Raw genomic sequence first — 23,009 nt, forward strand, 5'->3', positions numbered from 1 at the left:
ACAACAATAAAAATCCATACAATGGAATATTATTCTGCTCTGAAAAAGAATCAATTACTGATATATGCTACAATACAGTTGAACCTCCCAGACAATATCCACGGAAAAGAAACCAGACACAAAAGGCCACATATGTATGATTCCACTTACATGAAATATCCAGAATAGGTACATCCATGGAGACAGGAAGCTGAAGAGCGGTTCTCAGAGACTAGGAGGAAAGTAACTGCTTAATGGGTACAGGGTCTCTCTTTGTGGCAATGTTTTGGAACTAGACAGAGGGAGTGGCTGCGAAACACGGTGACTATATTACATGCCACTGGATTGGACATTTTTAAATGGTTGTGTTATGTGATTTTCATCTTGATAGAAAGCAGAAAAAGAGAAAAATCCAACCTGGATTATATTCATCTTCGTATCAATGTCATCATCAAATACATGTTTTTGTTTTTTACTATTTATGAAGGAGCCTATAAAGGCAAAAGTGCCTAGAGCCCGCAAATGTCATAATGCATCCTGACAGAAGGCATGAGCCCAGAGGCAAGCTGGAAGGAAGGTAAGGTGTCTGAGGAAGTGAGAGAACGGTTGTGGCTAAAACACCCAGCGAGAGAGGGACAGACACTTCTGAGGAGGCCCAACCAGCCCAATGCAAAGACTCAGGCTGCCACTGAAGTGCCAATAAAGAGTTTTAAGGAGAGAGAAATATATATTTTTAAATCATTCTGGGCTGCTATGTGGAGAGTAGATTAGTAAGGGTTCATTCAGTTCAGTCGCTCAGTCGTGTCCGACTCTTTGCGACCCCCCTAGCACGCTAGGGCACTAGGCCTCCCTGTCTATCACCAACTCCCGGAGTTCACTCAGACTCACGTCCATCGAGTCGGTGATGCCACCCAGCCATCTCATCCTCTGTCATCCCCTTCTCCTCCTGCCCCCAATCCCTCCCAGCATCAGAGTCTTTTCCAGTGAGTCAACTCTTCGCATGAGCTGGCCAAAGTACTGGAGTTTCAGCTTTAGCATCATTCCTTCCAAAGAACACCCAGGACTGATCTCCTTTAGAATGGACTGGTTGGATCTCCTAGCAGTCCGAGGGACTCTCAAGAGTCTTTTCCAACACCACAGTTCAAAAGCATCAATTCTTCGGCACTCAGCTTTCTTCACAGTCCAACTCTCACATCCATACATGACCACTGGAAAAACCATAGCCTTGACTAGACAGACCTTTGTTGGCAAAGTAATGTCTCTGCTTTTCAATATGCTATCTAGGTTGATCATAACTTTCCTTCCAAGGAGTAAGCGTCTTTTAATTTCATGGCTGTAATCACCATCTGCAGTGATTTTGGAGCCCCAAAAAATAAAGTCTGACACGGTTTCCACTGTTTCCCCATCTATTTCCCATGAAGTGATGGGACCAGATGCCATGATCTTCGTTTTCTGAATGTTGAGCTTTAAGCCAACTTGTTCACTCTCCTCTTTCACTTTCATCAAGAGGCTTTTTAGTTCCTCTTCACTTTCTGCCATAAGGGTGGTGTCATCTGCATATCTGAGGTTATTGATATTTCTCCCGGCAATCTTGATTCCAGCTTGTGCTTCTTCCAGCCCAGTGTTTCTCATGATGTATTCTGCTCTGCACAGCAATGAAGATCCAGCACAGCCAAAAATAAATAAACACATAAAAATTAAAAAAAAAAAAAAAGAACAAAGACTCCAGGGGAGAGTCCCAAAAGCCACCGTCAAGTACTGGTAAAAGTCTAGACCAGCATCAGGAAGTTGACTCCTGTGAAAATTCAGTTTCTGTGTAGATGGGTCGGAGCATGCCCAGCACCAAGGCCGAAGGCCAAGTCCCTTCCTACGATTCTCCTGCTGCTCACTTCCTTTCTTCAAGCCTCTCCTTTGTCCCAATCTTAAATTCTAGGACACAAACAGTATCTCAAAGCTGTCCCTTTATCTTTTGGCAGTTGAAGAAGAAAGCAGACCAGCCAAGAGGAGCCAGACATTACAAGCCCCCTGGCTTTGGGTGGCGTTGACACCTCCTGCCCCTTCCGCCTTGTGACATCCGAGTACTGATTTTACTGAGCAGGATTATTAATTTTTCCTTCTTCATTCACTGTGAAGAGAAAGTTGGTTGTGTGCATTTACTGCTGTCTTGTAGTCTCTAATTTCCACTTCCGGGGTGACTCACTGTCTCCAGTAGTGGAATAAATTTGAAAAGACTCTGGCCAGAAAGACCCCCATAAGCCACTCTTACTTTGCTTTTCCCCTACCCTGAATCTGGCCTATCAAGTAAGCCTTGAGCTTAACAGTAGAGCCTGAGTAAGTCAGCTGCTATGCTCTTTCTTTGAATGTCATAAAAGCTTTCCTAGGTGCCCTCATGTATATAGCCCTGTGCCAAGCAGACAAGAGGGCCCACATCAGGCTCTGGCATGCTTGGTGTGTGATGTTCCAGATGTCACATCTGTGGACAGTTAGCAGGGTTATGCTGTAGCTTTTAGAGAATTATGTGTTTAAAAAAAAAAATTCAATCTTCCCCTAACTTTGAAATAAAGGGACTGTATTGCTATACTGGAAAATGTACATGATAATAGAGAAACCAGATAGAATTTTTTTTAAGTCAGAAAGGTAATTATAGTCAGAATGTCATCAGCCTAACTATATCCTTCAGGACAGGAACTATGAATTGATCATTTTTTATCCCAAGTACCAAGCAGAGAACAGAAGAATCAATAGGGTTACGCGTGGAAAAGAAAAGTATTAGAACAGAAATGTATCTTACCACCAATTCTAGCTAGTATTAAGCTGCTAATGCAATAAGTTACTTAAAAAGAAGAAAGAAAAAAAAGAGGTATCAGAATTGGAATTGAAGAGACAAATCTTTTTTTATTTGAGGTCAATGTGACTGTCTCCATAAAAAACATCTTAGGGCATCTATAGGTAAACTATTAGAACTAGCAAAGGAATTATGTGGAATAATCAGACAAAATCAATTTATAAAGATCAGTAGCATTTGTATAGATCAACACTGATCAATTTAAACAATAACTTTGAAAAAGCCTATTCCCCAGGAAAAAAAAATTACATAGGAATAAATGTAAGAAAAGACGTGTTAAGACCTTTCAAAGAGAAAACAGTCACTTATAAAAAAGGACATTAAAGTAGACTTGAATAACTGGAGATAAAGAATGTCCATGGATAGGAACAGTCAGAACAACTTTGAAGGACACATAAGGGGTGGGCAGAGACAAGCCCTATAAGACATCAAGATGTGAAGGCCATGGTATTGATGGTATGGTCTCAGCACAGAACATGCAGAAAGAAATCAAGGAATAGACCCATACACAAATGAAAACTTGATAAATGAAGAGGTAACATTACAATTGTGCTGGGCAAAGCAAGCACAGCACAGCATTACGATTAGTGGGGAAATGCTGGGTCATTCAATAAACTGTGCTAAGACAACTGGTAACCCACATGGACAGTATGAGGAATTGCACACCAGAAACAAAAATAATTTCAAAGTGGACTAATGAGTCAAGTTGAAAGGCAAAAATATTAAAGTTTTTAGAGAAAAAATATTTTTATGACACCAGACAGAGAATTTATTGGGAAAGACAGAAAAGCTACAACTAGAGCTTCAATAAAACTTTGGTAGAACACTACCACACATAAAAGATACCATAAACAAAGTTAGAAGATAAGATGCAGACTGGGAAAAGGATTATTTTCCCATATATATCTAAAATAATATGTATCTGGAATATTATTAAGAATGCTTAAAAATCAATGCAAAATAAAAATCACCAAAAAAGCAAATGGGGAAAAAGTCAAATAATTTCCTTCAGAGGAAACATGGGTTAATAAAAAAAAATATGCTTGCTCAACCTCACCAGAATACAGAGAAATCAGAATCAAAGTCATGATTTATTTGTCATTCATATAGGGATGGAGATATACATATGGATATATTATACATTTAAGTGGCAACACTAGGGTCTCTGCAAAAAAGGATTACCCCAGTTTGAAGCGGGCTTCCGTAGCTGGTAGGCTGATCTAACTACTTGAATTTGAACAGGAGTGGCAAAGGAGGAGAAAGAATTGGAGAAAACAGGGCAAAGAGGCCGCAGTGCAGCTGACTACACTCCCAGCCTCCTTCTGGGTGAAGCAAACACCCAGCTGGGCCTGAGCCCTCTTTCCAATATTCAATCTGAGGGTTGTATACTTGTGAAGAGATGCCTACAGTGAGAGGCCGTGGGGAGTGCCATACCAAGGCAGGGGTTGAATGAGAGCTAAAAGCTGGAACCAGTAAGAAAAACATGCATTGTTTCTGCTATAGTTTAATATTATGTTTAGTAATGCCTATCAGTACTGGTATCTTTATAAATACATGACTGTTTTCCTGATACCTTTTTAACTTCTTACACCTGCTTGTTTTACTCCCAGATGGATTTTAAAGCACTCTGTCAGACTGCAAAATAAAATTGCGTTTTTTTTTTCAATTGGAAAGAAATATCTACCGAGGCCAAGGATTTGGGAAGAGTGTGGGGAAATGTGAACTCCTAAGCACTGCCGCTAGGAATGGAATTTGGCACATACAGTGGAGATCAATTTGGCAGTACCTGGCAAATTTGAAGATAAGAATATCTTACTGGCCAGTGACTGAACTCGTAGATACGTATCTAAGAGAAACACTCACACACATGCACAAGGAAACATATCAAGTATTTCATTGCAGCATTGTTTATAATAGACAAATACTGGAAATAACTGAAATGTGCATCAACAAGAAAATGGATAAACTGTGATATACTCAATGAACTATATAGCATTAAAAATGAGTAATTTAGAGAAACATGTAACACAGATACATCTCAAAAACATGAGTGAAAAAAAACAAGTCCCCAAAGATTACGTACAGTAAGATACCATTTCATATAGTTTCAAAAACATAAAAACCACCCTATATATGCACACATACAGTAAGCATTTAAAATCATTCATGGTATCATTCTGGTGAACATCAAATTCAGAGCAGCAGTTACCCCTGTAGGTGAAAAGAGAGAGACGGAATGATATAGGACTATATAGATTTCACCTATAGCTACAATCGTTTCTTTAAAAGAAACAAGAAACTGTGTGTAAAATGATTAAGACTGTAAAAGCTGGATACTGGATACACAGGTTATTTGTTATATGCTTTTCTATATTTTTTTCTATATATTTGAACTGTTTCACCAAAAAGGCACAATACTAGCAATTTTGTTAATGTTTGCTGACAACTAAGTGGATCTAAGTGAATGAACAAATTAATATACAAGATGGGGATAATTATTTCCAAGTGTAGGAAGATTATTGATTTCTCTAAGGCTAACATTTACTAATACTTAACTATGTGCCAGGCACTGTGGGAAGTGGTTTTCATGCATTAACTTATTTAATGTCCTCCATTATCCTTATGAAGATGATGCTACTATTACCCCCACTTTACATTCTAAAAAACTGAGGCCAAGGGTGGAAAGGTAGAGTGCCTGGTCACACAGCTAGTAATCAGCAGAGCCAGGACATAAACCCACGTGTGCCTGAGTCCAAAATCTGCGCACTCTATTATTCTGTGGAAGTTTTCACCTTTACTAAATGATTCAAGATGAAAAAGCTACACAAAGTTATCAACAGTAAAAACGGGAAAGATGCAAATAACGAAGAATTTTTAAAGGATCTGCATGTGACGAAGCTAAGCGACTGAGTAAACACAATTAAAAGCCAATCAAACTTCCCCTGAGTCCAAAGACATGATGAAAATATAAAGACCACGTGGTGAGAGGTGCTAACCAGAGTGCTAACGTTGGCAAGAAGGCAGTGATTCTTAAGACCAAAAACAGACACAAATATACAGCCCTTTGGTAAGAGTCCTCAGACTGCAGATGGACTTCTAGGCCTTTTCATCTGTTCTCCTGGGCACATCTTATTAGCTCTTCAAGACTCACCCTGACTCTTTCAGGCTCTACAGTTCTTGTCTAAATCTGGTCTGGCACTAACCATGACTTTTTGTTGGTATTTTCTACAGCACTAACTCATCAACTATTTCAAGCAATGTATTTAAGTAGAAATTGTATCTCAAGATGTTTTAGTTGGCACTATTTGGAAACCAGCCTCTCAAATTTAAGAAATACCTAAGGTAAAAGTGGGTCTCTGGAAGGTTTTGAGATTACCTCATGAGAACCCAGGAGCAGGAAATGAACAGGCATAAAAAATTGGAATAAAAGCACAAAGTATCAGGAATCAAGGCAGCTGTTCTCTTCATCTTTTTCTTCTGGAATTGTACAGTCTCTCGTCTTATTCCTTCTGCTTCACATGTAGGTTCCAAATGCAACTTCCCAAGACATTCGTTTTCCATTTCAAATTCTTGGGAGAAAACATCTAGTTGGCTCAAATTTGACCAGATATCCACTCCGTGTCCAATCATCTAAACAGCTTGCCCCTGAAGGTGGCAAAGAGTAGTATTCAGAAAATGGGACCTAAGTTGGGCAGATATCCTAAAAGCTATACCCTATTTTTGGAGAAATAATTTGTGCTTCATTCTTACTCCTTTCTTTCTGATGAGGCAGTCACTTCAGACACATTGTACACTATCAATTTAGATTCTATAGCTCTCTTCAGATTTTGGCACTGAAACGTCCCCTCATTCTCAAGATGAGAAATCAGTGCATGAGCCATGTTTAAACGATGGATACTTCTTCACTACAGAAAAGTGAAGTCTTCAGAGTTAAAGAAGAGATGTATGGGGGATACAGGGAGGAGACATTTATTCTCTGCTTCCATTTTAACCCTCCCAACAATCCTATGAAGGATTACTATTGTTATCTCCTTTTTATGGGTGATGAAAATTAGGTGTTAAAGGCAAGAAACCTACCCAATATCACATCTAACATGCAGCTTAATATGGACTTAGGAGAGGCAATGTTGTTAAACAGCTGGGGGGTGGGGACAGGAAAGCCAAAAGAAATGGAGACCTCTTTTTCAGTATATCAACATATCTTAAATTTATAATAAAATGGTATAAATGTTACATATCAGCAAATCATGCAGTTTTTTCTAAATTTCAACTCCAATTTTGATATTTTTCAAAGGAAATAAGTTATCTCTGAGTAGCTCAGAGGCTAAATTCCTTTATAGTCTATTTTCTTAATATTTATCAGTATGTCACTTTATATATCAGGAACTTTTTCAAGTATTTTTTTAATTCTGACTGAGCCGTACATCTGCCCATCTTTCTCCTCTTCACCACTAAACTTACGAACAGCCTATGCTTGCTGTCTCCATAGCCTCTTTTCCTGTGTCATCTTTGACCCAGTTACTCTAACACAGATCAGTTGACAACTCATTGCCGGGCCAAAATCTTTTGTCTTTTCTTCTGACTGAACCTCTGGCCTGCCTCTGTTTTCACCATCTTGACACTGAGTTTCTATGTCAGTCTCCTTGACAACTCCTCTTCCTCCACCAATTCCGTAAGTGTGGCCATTTTCTAAGAAGGCCTATGATCCCATAAACACTAGGAATCACTGGTAAAGATTAAACTATGAACTCCTTCTCAATGTGACAGCCCCTCCTCCAATATATTCCCACGCCATCCCTCACAATTCCCCGTCATCCAAAGCAAATCGAATTGAGCCATTTCCTCCGCCTAAATTTTTCAGACTTCTACATGCAGAATTCTCCCTCTAGTTTTGAGAGCACTTTGTATCTGCCACTAGCACATATTCACAAAGTATATGATTATATACAAATCTGCCTGAACAAGACAAGGGGCCAAGTATTATCTGTCTCCCAACACTAAATAAAAAAGATGATTTTACTAAATATCTTCCTTGGTGGCTCAGACGGTAAAGCGTCTGTCTACAATGTGGGAGAGACCTGGGTTCGATCCCTGGGTCAGGAAGATTCCCTGGAGAAGGAAATGGCACCCCACTCCAGTACTCTTGCCTAGAAAATCCCATGAATGGAGGAGCCTGGTGTCCATGGGGTCGCAAAGAGTCGGACATGACTGAGAGACTTCACTAAATATCAAGTTTTGTTTCCAAGGTATCAACCAATTTCGTTTTGTGCTGATTATCAGACTATAAAAGACTTACTTCTTATTCACTCATGGCAAAAAGTTTTAAAAATACTATTTAGTGAAACAAATTGTTCTTACATTGAAAACAATTCTTATCTACTTAACATAATTAAAACTGAAAACCAAATTGCCTACTAGTAGGGTAGCATGACCAACACATATATTTTAAAACAAAATGTTAGTAATAATCTCACATTTCAAACAATACTGAAATTTTTAATGACAGAAATTTTCAAGTAATATGATCCTAACTACAATTAAGATACAAGGGGACACTTTTTCTAGTTATGGTTTTAACTCAGGAGTGTTTATGAGAGCTACTTGCTGCTGCTGCTGCTGCGAGCTACTTGAGGAGTTGTTAAAAATACAGTTGACCCTAGAACACCGGGGTTAATCTACATATTACTTATAATTGGCCGTCTGACTGATTTGTAACGTTTGGATTCGACCAACCAGACTGTACTGTAATATTTACAACTGAAAAATAGCCATGTATAAGCAGACCCCTGCAGTTCAAACCACCACCTTTCAATGGTCATGTATATATACGCTCCATCTCCAGATATGTAGATTTAGGTCAGGGATGAAGTTAGGCCTGTGGATTGTTAAATACTCCCAGCATTTTCTAATGAATACTAAGACCTATTTGAAATATGTTTGACATGCCTTCACCTTAAATGTATTTTTACTACTTAGAATGTTTTCACTATTTTGAAATAATTTAAGCATCTTCACTATTTTGCCCAAAGTTACTTACAGGGCACCTTTTTGTAATTGAGGTACTTTTCTAAAGCTTTATGTTCTTTTTTAAGTTAAGTGAATTACTTCTCAAAGTCATTAAGTATCAATCTACAGAAAATAAAATTTTCTCAAGTGATACTTTCTTTAAATTGAGGTATAGTGTACAGACGCCTAGTCCACTAAATGAATATGTTCTGATAAACAGGAATTATTTGTATGTAAATATACTGAGTATGTACTAACTCTAGCCTTGACAAAAACAAAGCAATTGCTGAAAACACCTACTGAAGAGCAAATTTACACTAAAGCATTACACCCATACATAATACTAAGAGATTTTATTTAACTAGAAAAAAATTACTTTAGGGTAATTCTTCAAATATTAAATTTCCAGAATGTATTAAACATTTTTTCTATTAAAAAAACAGAAATATTTAAAGTCACCTTGGCTGAGGTTGAATACTAACTTTCATTTTTTTGTTAGGCAAACACCCAAAATTTACTGGTATATTCCAGGCAGGCTCTCCAAAAAAAATCTAAAAATTTATTTAAACAATTTTTAAGACTACTTACTTTCTTCATTGCATTCATGCTCTAAGAAGTGATAAAATTTGCTTGGAAACTCAGATTGAAAACTCTCTATAAACTTATTATAAATCTTCAGTATTAAACACAGCCCCAGAAACTAACACAACATTGTAAACTACCCTCCAATTAAAAACAACAGCAGCAGCTACGCCGTCACTCTAAAAAGGTTTTTTAATCTCCTGATTTAATGGGTAATTTCTCAAGTGAGCAACCTTCTCATGTAATCCTCTTCACATACTCAACATAATTTTTAAATTCTAAAAATTATTTAAAGGAGTTTAAAGATTCAAATTCTAGCCCTGTAACTTCAAAATAAATGTACATTCATTAATGTTCACTATTCCAAGTAATACTTCTTATTCTGCATCACAAGCTTAAATCTCACATTTAGAAAAACTTTGTTTTTATGTGTATCTAGTGTTGTCCTAAGCACTCAAAAATATTAGTATTACTGACAGTATCAGATTGGGCCCGGAAAACAGACAATGGAAATCTTTAACCCTACTCTATACATGTAGAGTAACTGGATATTTTAAAATATCTAAAATATTCACATTAATATCCTGTTTATTTTTCCTTCCCTCTTACCCTGCCTTTATGATTAAATACACATAAATTAAAAAACCACCTTTTCAAATAACTCTTGTCATGGTTACCAAAGCTGTTTTATGTTATCATTCTTAAGAATCTTCAAGTAAACTCAAATTTTTGATAAATCAAAATATTCTGCATTGCTTTAACAGGGGAAACAAAAAACAAGGTTTTGCAAAATGGACTGATAAAATTCCTACGAATCAACGTAGGCTGAGAGTTAAAAGATTTTTTTCAGAAGTTCTATTTCCTAAGCTCATTCTTAGATGAAAAAAAGTAATCTCCAGGAGCCTCTACTCTTCCCTTTAATATATATGTTTACAATAATTTCAGTGTCTGAAATCAAGAATCTGCAAATAAAATGCTAAGAAAAATAAACCATACCAATTTTCTCACCCCATACCACTGCAATTATTTTAAATGCACAGGAATACAACAAACTCAAAAGAAAAAAAATAGTGTTTTATTAACTACCACACTGTTATAATACACTTTAAACGTACAATAAGGTAGCCTTTAAATTTGAGGTGGTCTTAAGAATAACAAATGAACAGAATTCCAAATTTTTGAAATAGGTGAACTGCTGCAGTTATAGGTATACATTTAAGAAAATTGTATAGCTCTTACAAGACCAGCAATGAAACTTTATTTTGTACATTTTTAATAATTGAAAATATAAACAATAATTAAAAAATAAAAAGAAAATACAGCATAATAAAAAACATACATTTCTCAATTAAATGTACTGGATACATATAAATTTTAAGGGAAAAAGCAAAAAAAGGAAAATGGTTTATATTTAAGTGCAGACTGACTACCTAGACCAAAAAAAAAAAAAAGACTTAAAAAAATATCATAAAACCTCTAGTTCTCTATGACTAATATCCATATGGTTGGAGTATCGTCACTATGGAAGTGATTTTGTTATGTTTGCATATGTTATACTTTACTGGTAATTTACATGATGGCTTTTAAGGCCCTGGCAGACATGTGGTTTTTGGAAACAAGATTGGATTAAAAAAAAAAAAAAATCACTGCTAAGACGCAATAAACCTTATTTTTTTGGTCCTCCAATATTCAAGAAAAGGGATAATTCACTATAACATTTTCTTACCACCCAAATGCCTCAACCTATACATTTTAAACCTTTTTAAACATTGGTTATATTGCCCAACTTCGTTATTGAAAGGATATTAACAAGACATTATTTTGGCAAATTAAATCTTAAACATGGCTTTTCAACAGGATTTAAAAGGTGACTATCCCTAGAGTTCCATGTTAAAATGTATTTTTCAAAATCTTACAAGAGTAATGCTTAAAATATTGTACATAGTTAACCTAATTAAAATAATTAGCTTCAAAATGACAAATTGATAAGCTAAGTAAAGCCTACACTATGTAACATTTGCTTGGAAACTTGATTTGTCAGTTATGCATAATAAAAATTCCAGTCATCAAGAAAATTACAAAAATTTTTTTTATCATAACATGATTTCTTTCACCCACCAACTTTTTTATCTTACAATAGATAAATACCAACATGTTCTCATTTTTACACTAAACCACACAGGATTGGTGCATTTGGTTAGACTACCATTCGCATTGTTAAATTCAATTTTCTCTTTATATAACTTGGTAAAATTTCATTTCTTCTAGATTCCAAAAGTACCTACAAAACCCATGCAATTTTACCATTTTTAATATACTATGGAATATCATACAAAGTAAGGCATTTCAGTGTCATGTATAACCAAGTTACTGTCAATCCAAAAATTTTTGCACATCAATAAAAAGATATCTAAGAACTTAGGAACAATATTCTTCTCACTACTGTATAAAAATAACCACAATGAATAAGTATTTGTGTAATATTTACTCCATTGTCTCATTTCCAGAAACTGTGACAAGCTGTAAAGGTATTTCAGTGTTGGTAAGGATATCTTGATTGCTGGTGGTGGAAGTATTAACAGTTCCTATCCCTGAAACAGAACCTTGTTGAATATTTGCAAGGATAAGTGTTGTTCCTCCTGCAGTAATCAAAGTATCATCTCGTGCAGCTTCCACAGATGCCAGCACTGTACTGCTAGAGTGGATACCTTTTTTATTCTGATGTGTTTTAATATGTTTGGCAAGGTGATCACTTCTCATAAAGCGTTTTGAACATTCTGGACAAACAAATTTCTTCTCACCTGTTAAAGAAATTGAGTTACTTAGTTTTTAAATTCAACATTAATAGACTCGTTCTCTGAGAAAGAAAATAAGCTAAGACTGACAGTTTTAGGGACAGGGAGCAGAATGCAATTAGAATTGTATTTGATTCATGAGCTGTCCCTGCAATATTTTTTCTTCAAAACAAATTTATCATCTTTATTTTTGGGTGAAAAGCAATCTTCAAACTTATTAAACTATACACTGATATCAGATAAGAATCTAATACCTCAACTATGCTAACAGTTAGTTTTGAAACATGTTATAAGATACCAGCTTAAAAATGATGACCTGCAACATACTTCTTTAAAGAAAACTACAGTTTTAAGCTATACTTCAGATATTATTAATATGTCAGATCCTGATATTTAACCTTCCAACTCATAAAAGCAAATTCAAGTAACTACACAAAGTACTTCAGAATTAAAGCCAAGACACAAGCTTGAAATCTAATAAAGACTGGGTAGTCCCAAGAACTGGAGATGGTTATCTGATTTCAGTTGGAATAATCAAAAGCAAGCTTAATACATCATGATGTTAAAGTTAACAAGACTCTGATGCCTAAATTTATTTTTCAACATGAACAAAAAAATTTTTTAAAGTACTTTAAAACAACATTTTTTACACACAAAGGATAGACAGAACTTCTATTATGCTGAAGACCCACTATGTGGGAGGATTACTAGAAGGTAAGGCAAAAGGCCAAACTAAAAGGAATACACAGAGAACTTATACAATAAACAAATCCAATACTTTCTTATTGTCTTCAGAATGTCTTATCTATCTCATTTCAGCAACTTTCCTCTCAGCAGGTCCTCATCAGACCTCATGCCTCAACTATTACAGCGACATGCTAGGCTTTCCCTCTCCAATCCAACAAATCAATGCCAGAAAAATCTTCCTTAAATACCAAATTTTATTAGAGTACAGAAATTTACCATTGTACTAAGTGGTACGGGATTTAAGAGTAATTTGTAGATAACTAAATACTTTAAGGTCTCCACTACTTAACTTCCAAGGACTCTCTAACATGGCTCAATCCTACATAAAAGAAATGTATTAACAGAATCTCATCTTCACTCATGACAAATGGAGCTCTCACTTCTTCTATTTGCATACTATTCTTCTGGGAAGGTTATTCCCCAAAGTTTCCCTTGAAACATTAGTTCTGGGAGATGCTCAGTGACAAAATGGCACCATGAGAGGCTGCCACCACCTCCCCTACCTGAAGCCGCACAGTGCTCACTATGAGACTACTGAAGGTGCTCCCTGAAGGCGCTCGCATAGCAAACCTTTAACACAGTGTTTCCTACACTTTGATCACAGACCTTTCTTCCCTTCTACACTGTATCTTTTCATATCCTGCTGATCAAATTCCACTGAGGAAAATTCTAGTATAGGCCCATCTTAAGGTCTTAATGCCCAACAATGCCTTACTAGCCCAGTGATACTGATCTCTGCCTCCGGATATACTTTATCTACTTTCTTATATTGCCAGTTGCAGTTTCAAACAGGTAAAGTTCACCTGTCTACCTACCTGATGAGACAGAAATTAAAACAAGTAGAGCATATAACACACTGCTACATATTTCATGGGTTACTTTATATATTTAGATCTAAGAGATTTCAAGGTTTCACCATAATTCTTCCTTCTAAACTCTCTAGGCTTTGTAAATACATTATATATTTATCAATTCTTCAAATGTTGAGCATAGACTGATGATCAAATTGATCATTATATAGTAGTAAGAGAAAACTATCTGCGTATGTTATATTAAGTTAGAATTCAATTGGGGTCATTCCTAGGTCCATTCCATGTAACAACCATACAAACACTATGTAAACATAATTAAATGAAAATCCTGACATCAAAGATGCTGTGGTTATCACCCCTCAAAGAAAAGAGTTTTCTGCTTATTTCACATATATTAAAACATGAGATTATCAGAGGAAAAGGAATTATTATTACAGTGTTAAGGAGGAAGAAAATAATGATCAAGAGTAAAAGCATACAACTAATTTAGAACATTGACGTAATTAACAATGAGAAGATAAATGTGACTTAAGACACTGAATAAAATGAAAACAAAAAACTGACTGAAAAAAACAACACTAACCATAGTCTGCATAAGATAAAACATTATTTTATAAGATAAGCCATATATATGGCTTGTTTAGAATAAAGTGTTTTTAAATTGATGTTGCTGAAGATAGCAATGTGATGTAAACAATCATATTTTAAAAGATTCAGTTCAGTAAGCTATGCTTAAAAAAAAATTCAAGGTAGTATGTAGCCATATAATTAATTTTTGTCTGTTAAAAGTAAAGATTAGTAACCTGTATGTGTTCTTCTGTGCCTCTGTAATTCATCACTTCGAGTAAATCTTTTACCACAGAACATCCAGTTACAAATAAATGGGCGCTCCCCAGAATGCCAACGAAGATGAGCTCTCAGATGTGAGGTCTTCCCATAGACTTTACCACATCCTGGTATATGACAAATGTGTTGCTTCTTTTTCCCAAGATTGGTACCTCTAAAAAACACACACAGAATAATATATACTTATATGAAAATATTCAAACGGACAATACCACTCATCATATTCAACATGCTGAATTTCAAATAGAAGACATTATCACCATGCGGTCAATCAGAAACCAAAACCATTTAAAATCAATTTAAATAAGAATTTGGAAGTTTTACATGTTCTTTTACTCCACAACTAATGTGAATGCTGTCCAAATGTAAATATGTTCAAGAAATACATAATTTAAGAGGACATTTCATACACAGTGTGTATAATAAAGCTATTTATTATCTTGTCAGAACCATTCACAAATTCTATGCATAGACCCAATTCAATTAAATTAGTTGTACAGGAAAACTAAATGGTCTATTCAAAGTCACGATGTCAGCTAATTTAAAAAGTAAATAAATCAACAACAGATGCATTAACTCATCACAGGTACAATTAATTAGATGCCTTAATCAGGCTTTAAATTAATATGATATATGCATTATTGATTCACATATTTGTATGGCCACATCCTGAATATACACTGACTTACAGAAAACCAGAGGAAAAAAATCTAGACAAACCTGTCATCTTAGATCCCTAGAATTGTATGAAATAAAAATTATCTTACAGTTAAAATTCCCTTACTAATAACCATGCAGATACCCCAAATTATACATCAGAGACATAAATAAAATGCAGTTTCTCCAGACTGCAAAGTTTTACATCTGTTACATTTCAGTACTTGATGGCAAGAACAAGGCTTAGAAGATATGTGCTTAGATGGGTGAACAGGTATCTTAGCCTAAGCAAGAAGGAAACATTTTTGATTCCAGAAATGATATTCAAATTGTATTAAACACTACAGAAAATGTTATTACTCAACCTCAACAACAACAAAAAAGGATAGTTACTGAATAAAGACAAATAAATGAGTTTATATTTTAAAAAATGACATTTTAGACTCAATTGTCGAAATTTTATTATATAAACTTCACAGTTTCTCTGAGATTAAAAAAGATACATTTAAGACCCCCACCCAACTTCCCCTCCTCCCACAATCTGTCTAGGTATATAGCCTGTAAACCGTCCATAAGCCTGCAAATCCTCCTGTATATATATAATATACCTATTGTTTCTCAAATTTTACTGGAAAAATGCATATTTCCCCACATTTATATTTTAATGTACTCACACTCAGTAGCATGTGAAATTGCCATAGGACAAACAGTGCTAAACGGTGCAGTGCTGGCTGTTAGGTGCCATAGGTGTTCTGAACAGGGAGACATCAATGTGGGCTCCAGTAGTTAGAGAAGGCTTCGTGGAGAAGGTGGGTAGGATTTAGATAGAAAGGAGGGAAGGCATTCCAGGCAGAGGAATAGCATAAGTAAAGACAAGGAGGAGTCATGCTGTTGTCTCAAGGGCAAGGATGTCATAATCTAACACAATTCTAGTTTCAGCTCCAGTCCACCCCCAATTTCTACAACTCTCTTCGAAGAGCTGAGCTGAGTGAAATAGGTTTTGCTGGCTCACCTGCAATGCCAAAGTCTTAACCAAAGCCAACAGTATTTCCATTTAGTTTAGCTCTTTTAAATTTGTTTTTGAATGGCCCAAAGAAAAGGAGCAATGTCTGTGGCTATTGGTGTACAAACTGATTTTACATATTGTGTTCACCATAGCAATTTCACAGAGAACCCAATTCAGTTGATTCTACACTCATAACTTCCTGCCTCTCTTCTAAGCCTGCCACTCAGGTGAATCAATGTCTTTTATAAATTCAAAAGTGCTATTATTGTACTAACTTTGCAAATTTTAGCCTGAGAGCAGGAACAAAGCACAAGACTAAAATAAATTATTGCAACAAATGAGTTTTCAAAGAACCAAAATTCCAGGGAAAGATATTTGTTCATCAATTGAATTACAAGGAAACAAGACATATTTATTGTCTGAAAATGAGACAGGCATATAAGAAAGAAAAAAATGAAGACAGGGCACACAAAAATATACAATATAAGAGAAAAGCCCAATACCCATGTTCAAGTTTCTATTCAAAGACAAATTTTACTCCAGACATAGATATGCTAGATATGGACTTGTGGCATGTGATATGAAGAAAAAGAACTTAAGTAAATTTCTTAACAACCTTTAAGTAATAAAAGATTACCATAAGTTTTCTTCTTGATTTATATATTTACACCCCTCTACCTATTACATGACCTAAAAAAACTAACAATTTTAAGTTCATATTCTTGACTTCTTAAACTTGCTCCCAAAATTTTAATAATGCAAAGACAGAACGATACAATGAAGCAAGCTAAATTCTGAGTGGAAGGATTAAAAAAGTAAATTGAGTCTTTTGCCTGGGACAGGAGAAACAAAACACAAACTGAAAGGCTGACAGGGAAAGTAACAGAGTTTACAAAATAACTTATTTTTCAAAAAAATGGGCTGAGGTCTAATTCACACAAAGCCTATGTAACAATAATGTCCTTAGAATTTATTTTACTATCCTCTCTTCAAAGTTTCTGAAGGCTGGTTCTGCTTAATAAATATTCGCTAAATGCCCAAACAAATATAATTTTTAAATATTTAATTATATTTTACACCTTGCTCAAAAAGATAAAAACAAAATTTAGTTCTTTAAAGATGCCACTTTACACACACTATTATATTCTTTTAAAGAATACTGCTGAAAGAAAAAGGCCAATATTCTAAAATGCCATCTATCTCACCTTTGCGGAATGGGATTTACTATATGTTATGCTTCTATTAACTGGATGTAGCAACTGCCAATGTTATGATTGTGCCTATCATGAATATATTAGCTGAATTTTGTGCAAATGAGCGCTAAGAAACAATATAGTTTTTTTCTTAAGAACTTCAATTTTAATTGCTCAGAATAAATTATTTTAAAATGAACTCACAGAAGTTCTAGAAAATGAGTATTTTTATAATCTTCAGTTTGAGGAAGACATAATAATAGCATAATAACGATGCATCTCAAGTAAAAAATTTGTGCTTAAAAGAAAAGTTTGCCAACTGTGAGAATTCTCCTTACTTGTATAAACAATCACATTTTGCAAACCACTGAAAAAATGGAAAGGCAATGTAAAACTGGAAAAAAATATCTGCACATATGACACAGAAACAAATTAACAGATTCACAGAAGACAGAAATAATTTACAAAATTTTTAAATGGTAAAATATCAACAAAAAATGTTCAATCTCACAAAGTAACAAAAATATACTATGTAAAAGAATAGTGAGGCATTACTTTTCATCTCTCAGACTTTAAAGGTTTTAAAAAATGGTAAAATTCATTGTTGGCAAGGGTGTGGGCAAACAGACGTTCTCATACACCACCGATGGAATATAAATTAATGCAACTTTGTAGGAGACATTTCCCTTTGATCCAACAATTCCACCACTGCCAACTTATACTGATGAAATAATCAGACAAATGTGCAAAGACATATGTGTAAGAATTAACTGACAATAAACTCCCAAAAAGTTTTAAATTCTTATACATCCACACACTAGAATACTATAGTCATAAAAAACTGATGCAAGCTTTTTGTAGACTTGGAAGTATGATCACAAAAATTTTCAAAATAAGAAGAACAGACATGTAAAACAGAGAAGGTGATTCTACTTTAAAATATATTTAAAGTCTGGAAAGATAAATACAAATATGTTACAACAGTCATCTTCAAGTGGGGTAGAAATTAGGTATTATTTTAATAGTCTTCTATATTTCTGAATTTTTTGAGCATGTTTTAGTTTAATAAACATAAATTTGAAACTTTCAATTTAAAGAAAAAGAATAAACAAAACACAGGCAAAGCCATGACCCTCAGATTTGACTTTAATGAATAATTTATCTTGAAAATTCTTCTAAAAATGAGGGTAAACTTCAGAAAAGTTGTTGTCTAACCAAATTCCACACTAATTTATTTAAATTGACCAAAACATTTCAAAGAATAAATCAAACAAGTGAATAATTACCATTAGTAAATACAAATGCCTAAGGATCAGATGCAGAAGCAAATTTACTCAGGACGCAGTATAGTGGTTAAGACAGGTCCAAGAGTAAGAAACTGGGTCCAAATCCCAGTTGTACATGCTCTTAAAAACCATTCATCCTCTCCACGCCTCACATATAAGACTATCTAGAACATAGTAAGCTCTCACTTTAACAATTAGTCATTATTATTAATGGGAATGGGCTGGCCAGTGTACAGATCAACTTTTCAAAGGCAGGTAGGCTTTATTAGATCAAGTTCATTAACTCTATTAATAGATCCCCCCACCCCTGGTCTATTTAAATAGCTCATTTCTGACAGAGGTATATTAAGATATTTCACCATGACTGGAGGATTTGGTTGGTATGTCTTTAGAGTGCTATCAGTTTTTTCTCTATACACTTCAAAGTTGTGGGGAAAAGGTACCATGGCTAGTAAACTTCTTGATGAAAACTTCATGTTATTAAGAAATATATCCCTATCTATCCATTTGATTAGGTGAAAATATCAAATAGATATCAAATGATACCATGTCTGCTATGCATATTTCCTTTTTGTTAACATTTGCCTAATAAATCTCCTTCATTCCTTTATTTTCAATATTTCTGTGCCAATTTAAGATGTTCTTTATAATCAATGTAAGGCTGGAGTTTGTTTTTTAAGGATAATTGGAGACTCAATCTCTTAATTATTAAGCTTAATCCATCCACATTTAATACAGTTACTGATAGGTTTTGAGTGTGTCATTTTTTGCTTAATGTTTATTTTTAAAAACACGGAACAGAAATATTACAGTTTCACTTTTTAAAAAATTCCACCATTAATGCTTATTATTCATTTCTGTTGAAAACGGAAAATACACTTTATCACCAATTTCTAAACTTATTTTTATATTATATAAGTTATTCTCAAGTTAAGAAGCAACTTTCTAATCAGTATTTAGGCAAATCTCATTGCTGGTTTGCAAATTATCTGATATGGGCCTGTTAAATGCCATCTTACTACACTTCTTTTTAAAGTAAACTAATTTTAGTTTTTTAAAAAAAGGCATTCAGAACTAAAAATGTGATTTCACATATTTTGTTCACTAACTTTTTCTGCCACACTCATACAGACAAACACACAAGATGATCATGTAATGAATAATTTCCCTTAATTAGGTGACAGGGCATGCAGCATTTCAAAAATTAGGATGATGATATCAGCAGCCTAAAAAAAAAGTATGTTGCATGTGTGCATACCTCCCACCACCTTCTTTACAGTTGGGACAGGTGCAAGCTACCCTTCGAAGTCTTTTTCCTTCTTGGTGTTGTTGGTCCCCTTCTTCATCTACCACCTGTACTCTTAAGTGTGTTAGATCATTGGTATTCAATGTAGAATCACCACTGAGCTGCCACTCTTCAGGATCAGGTTCTTCTTCCTTGATCCTAATATCTAAAGAAAAAACAAATACAGATGAGAAGCAGCCCACTGGCCCAAAAAGATAGCAAGAGATCTGAGCCTCTCTAAGATAAAATGAGTAAATACTATGTATACGTAAAAAAATCATCTGTTGGTGGAGCATAATCATTGCTCCTTGTTGTGGATTATTCTTTTAAAACAATTTGTTTTATTCTAAATATCAGAGATTAAGCCAAAAAGAGAGCATGAGAGCTTGTTTTTTAAAATTCAGTAAGAAAGCCAATTTTTTTTTTTTGAGCAAGCTAAGTCATAAAACAATCTGAAACTTAATTATAACTGTTCAAATAGTCAATATATCTAACGGTCAACTCAGACTGGAACAAATTCTAATGCCTTAAACCTCTCTCGTACAGTCTGTATCAATTATACCCATTTGTAGAAACTATGGGAATGCAATTAGGCCTACCTGTAGGTACTATGAAATTATTACTCATAAACCTAACCTTTAAAGTCAATGCTTGCAAAAACATCCACAATGGCCACAACCACAGTATCACTGTGGAAGGAGGTACCCATGTAAGAGAGATTTTTTATTTTCAAGGAATTTTATTATAAACCAGACTGAGAAACAAAATGAGCATGCAATGGTGACGAAGAGTGGATATGGCAGGAGGCTACATCATTTTCTCAGCATAGCCAAACATCTTTCTTTATATCAATAATGAAATGACATCATTTTCTAAGTGAGCTAAGAGGTTTTTTCAATTCAGAAAAAAACAGTATCTTTTAAAAAACAATACATGATTTAGAATACTGAATAGAATCGTCTTTGGTAAAACATAAATTTCTGCCCATTTTCATTTTGACTTATGTAAACTAAAAATCTCAATAGAAAATTATTTTAGATCTGTATTAGTCATTAATAACTGGAGCCAAAAGTAGCACGAAGAATAAAATATGCTTTATCTAATATCTCCAATTTATACTAATGAAAACTAGAATGTACAACCAAGAAAAATGCCTCAAACAGTTTAAATTTATCAGAATAACTACAACTAAAAATCAAGGAGGGAAATGGGAAGAGAGAGCACTCTGGCCTGGGCAACCAGGTAGATGGCGGTGCCATTCACTGCAATAGTAAACACTAGCAAAGGTTCAAGTGGAGGTAAAGAAGGACAGTTAATGAGTTCAGTGTTGCTGGTCATGGAGTCTGAACTGTTGTCAGACAAACCAGTAAAAAAAAAAGTTGGACCTGCACAGATGGAGTCCATCCAAAGAAGTAGGTTAGAAAATTCAAAGGCTATGAGTAGAATGAGAACAGAATTAGCCTGTGAAGAATGCAGGTATTTAAACAGACAGAAGAGGAGGAATCTGCCCAGGAAAATGTGCTGTATTAAAAGAAAGCAAAGAGGAAGTGGTCAACATTAGATACTGTAGAAAAATCAAGACATCAAGACAGAAACTAAGAACACGGGCAAGAAGCGAAAAAGTGTTTAATAACACGTATAGGTAAGTTTTTCAAAACACCTGGGTTGAGAGGAAGACAGAAACATGACAGTATAGGCTGAAGGGACCAGAGAAGAGAGTCTGGGGAGGGAAGTGTTTTGTCCAGTTTGTGAAGACAGGAAAGACTTGAACATGTGTAAATGTTTATGAGAAAGATCCACTACAGAGGGAGAGACTGAAAACACAGAAATGAAGTCTCTAAGAAATAAGAAGGGGATGATGATCCATAGCACTTACAGGTTTAACTGAGGGAGCACAGCCACCTCTTTTTCTATTACATGAGAGAAGAAAAGACATAAGCACATTCTTTCATTCAGTAAATAATTAGCTACTATGTGCCATGAACTGTGTTAGACCTCAGAGGCAGAGAGAATTTGATGGTTGGAAGTTAAGGGGAAACTGGTTTCTATTTCCCTAGTGAAAAGATAAAAGAATTAGATACGTATAAAATTCATCCAAACACACAACATAAATGAGTAGTGATCACTCTATAATCAGGTGTCCACCTGCACCATTATGACAAACACTTAAATACTTGCACAAACACTTCATAGTATTAGCTTTTTTACAAGTTAATTAAAAGTCTCAGCATACAAATAGCACGTATCCTATGTTGGATAAATTTTAAGTCCATAAAATGAGGAATTTTTAATATTTTTCATTGGATGATAATTGCTTTACAATATTGTGTGGGTTTCTGCCATGCATCAACATGAATCAGCTCAAGGTATACACGTTCTGTCGCACCCATAGAGTAGCACGCGTCTCCGTGCTGGCTCTCTCACTTCGCCCCACCCCTCCTTCTCCCACTGTGCCCACAAGTCTGTTCTCTATGCCTGTGCCTCCACGCCCTGCAAAGAGGTTCATCAGGACCATCTTTCTAGATTTCACATGTGTGTGTTAATATACAGCATTTGCTTTTCTCTCTCAGATGGTTTTAAAGCTACTCATTTTACATTATTTGTAACAAGATAGCAAGGAAAAAGGAGGACAGAATGCTAAATATAGATAAAGGAGTCTAGAGAGACAGAAGAAAGATTTAAAGAAAATACACAGAACAAATACAGCAACTGATGAGATAGGGCAAGAATGAAATACAACCCGACTGAGAGGATAACAATATTAAGAGGGCATTCCTACTCCTATTGCTAATTCTCTTAATGGAACCTATAAAAAAAAAAACGACTGAGCAACTAACACTAACTGTTACTTATCCTTCAAGATTAGTTCAAATGCCATCTCCTTTACACATGCTTATGTTAGAATTAATTCTATTTACTGGTTCACACATCCCTTTAGATAATGCTTCACTCAAAAGTGCTCAGAAAATG

The 23,009-nt window shown here is 34.9% G+C and overlaps 1 protein-coding gene across 4 annotated transcripts in view; it reads right to left on the reverse strand.

Moving 5' to 3' along the window:
- Positions 1-10,465: 10,465 nt before the first annotated feature.
- Positions 10,466-23,009, reverse strand: part of SP3 (Sp3 transcription factor) — a 57,702-nt gene continuing 45,158 nt past the window's right edge. For all 4 annotated transcript variants that reach the window (XR_015147872.1, XM_086358780.1, XM_086358769.1 and 1 more), the window contains 3 exons: positions 20,013-20,205; positions 14,570-14,766; positions 10,466-12,213 (listed from right to left, as the gene is read on the reverse strand). Coding sequence is in view for 3 of the 4 variants with exons in the window: in XM_086358780.1 (XP_086214906.1) it covers positions 11,897-12,213; positions 14,570-14,766; positions 20,013-20,205 (707 nt within the window). In the remaining variant the exon portion in view is untranslated. The remainder of the gene's footprint in view (positions 12,214-14,569; positions 14,767-20,012; positions 20,206-23,009) is intronic.

Source organism: Bos grunniens, chromosome 2 (genome assembly GCF_055505025.1).
Source record: "Bos grunniens cultivar Pamir isolate PY7600 chromosome 2, Bosgru_T2T1.0, whole genome shotgun sequence".
Lineage (NCBI taxonomy): Eukaryota > Metazoa > Chordata > Mammalia > Artiodactyla > Bovidae > Bos > Bos grunniens.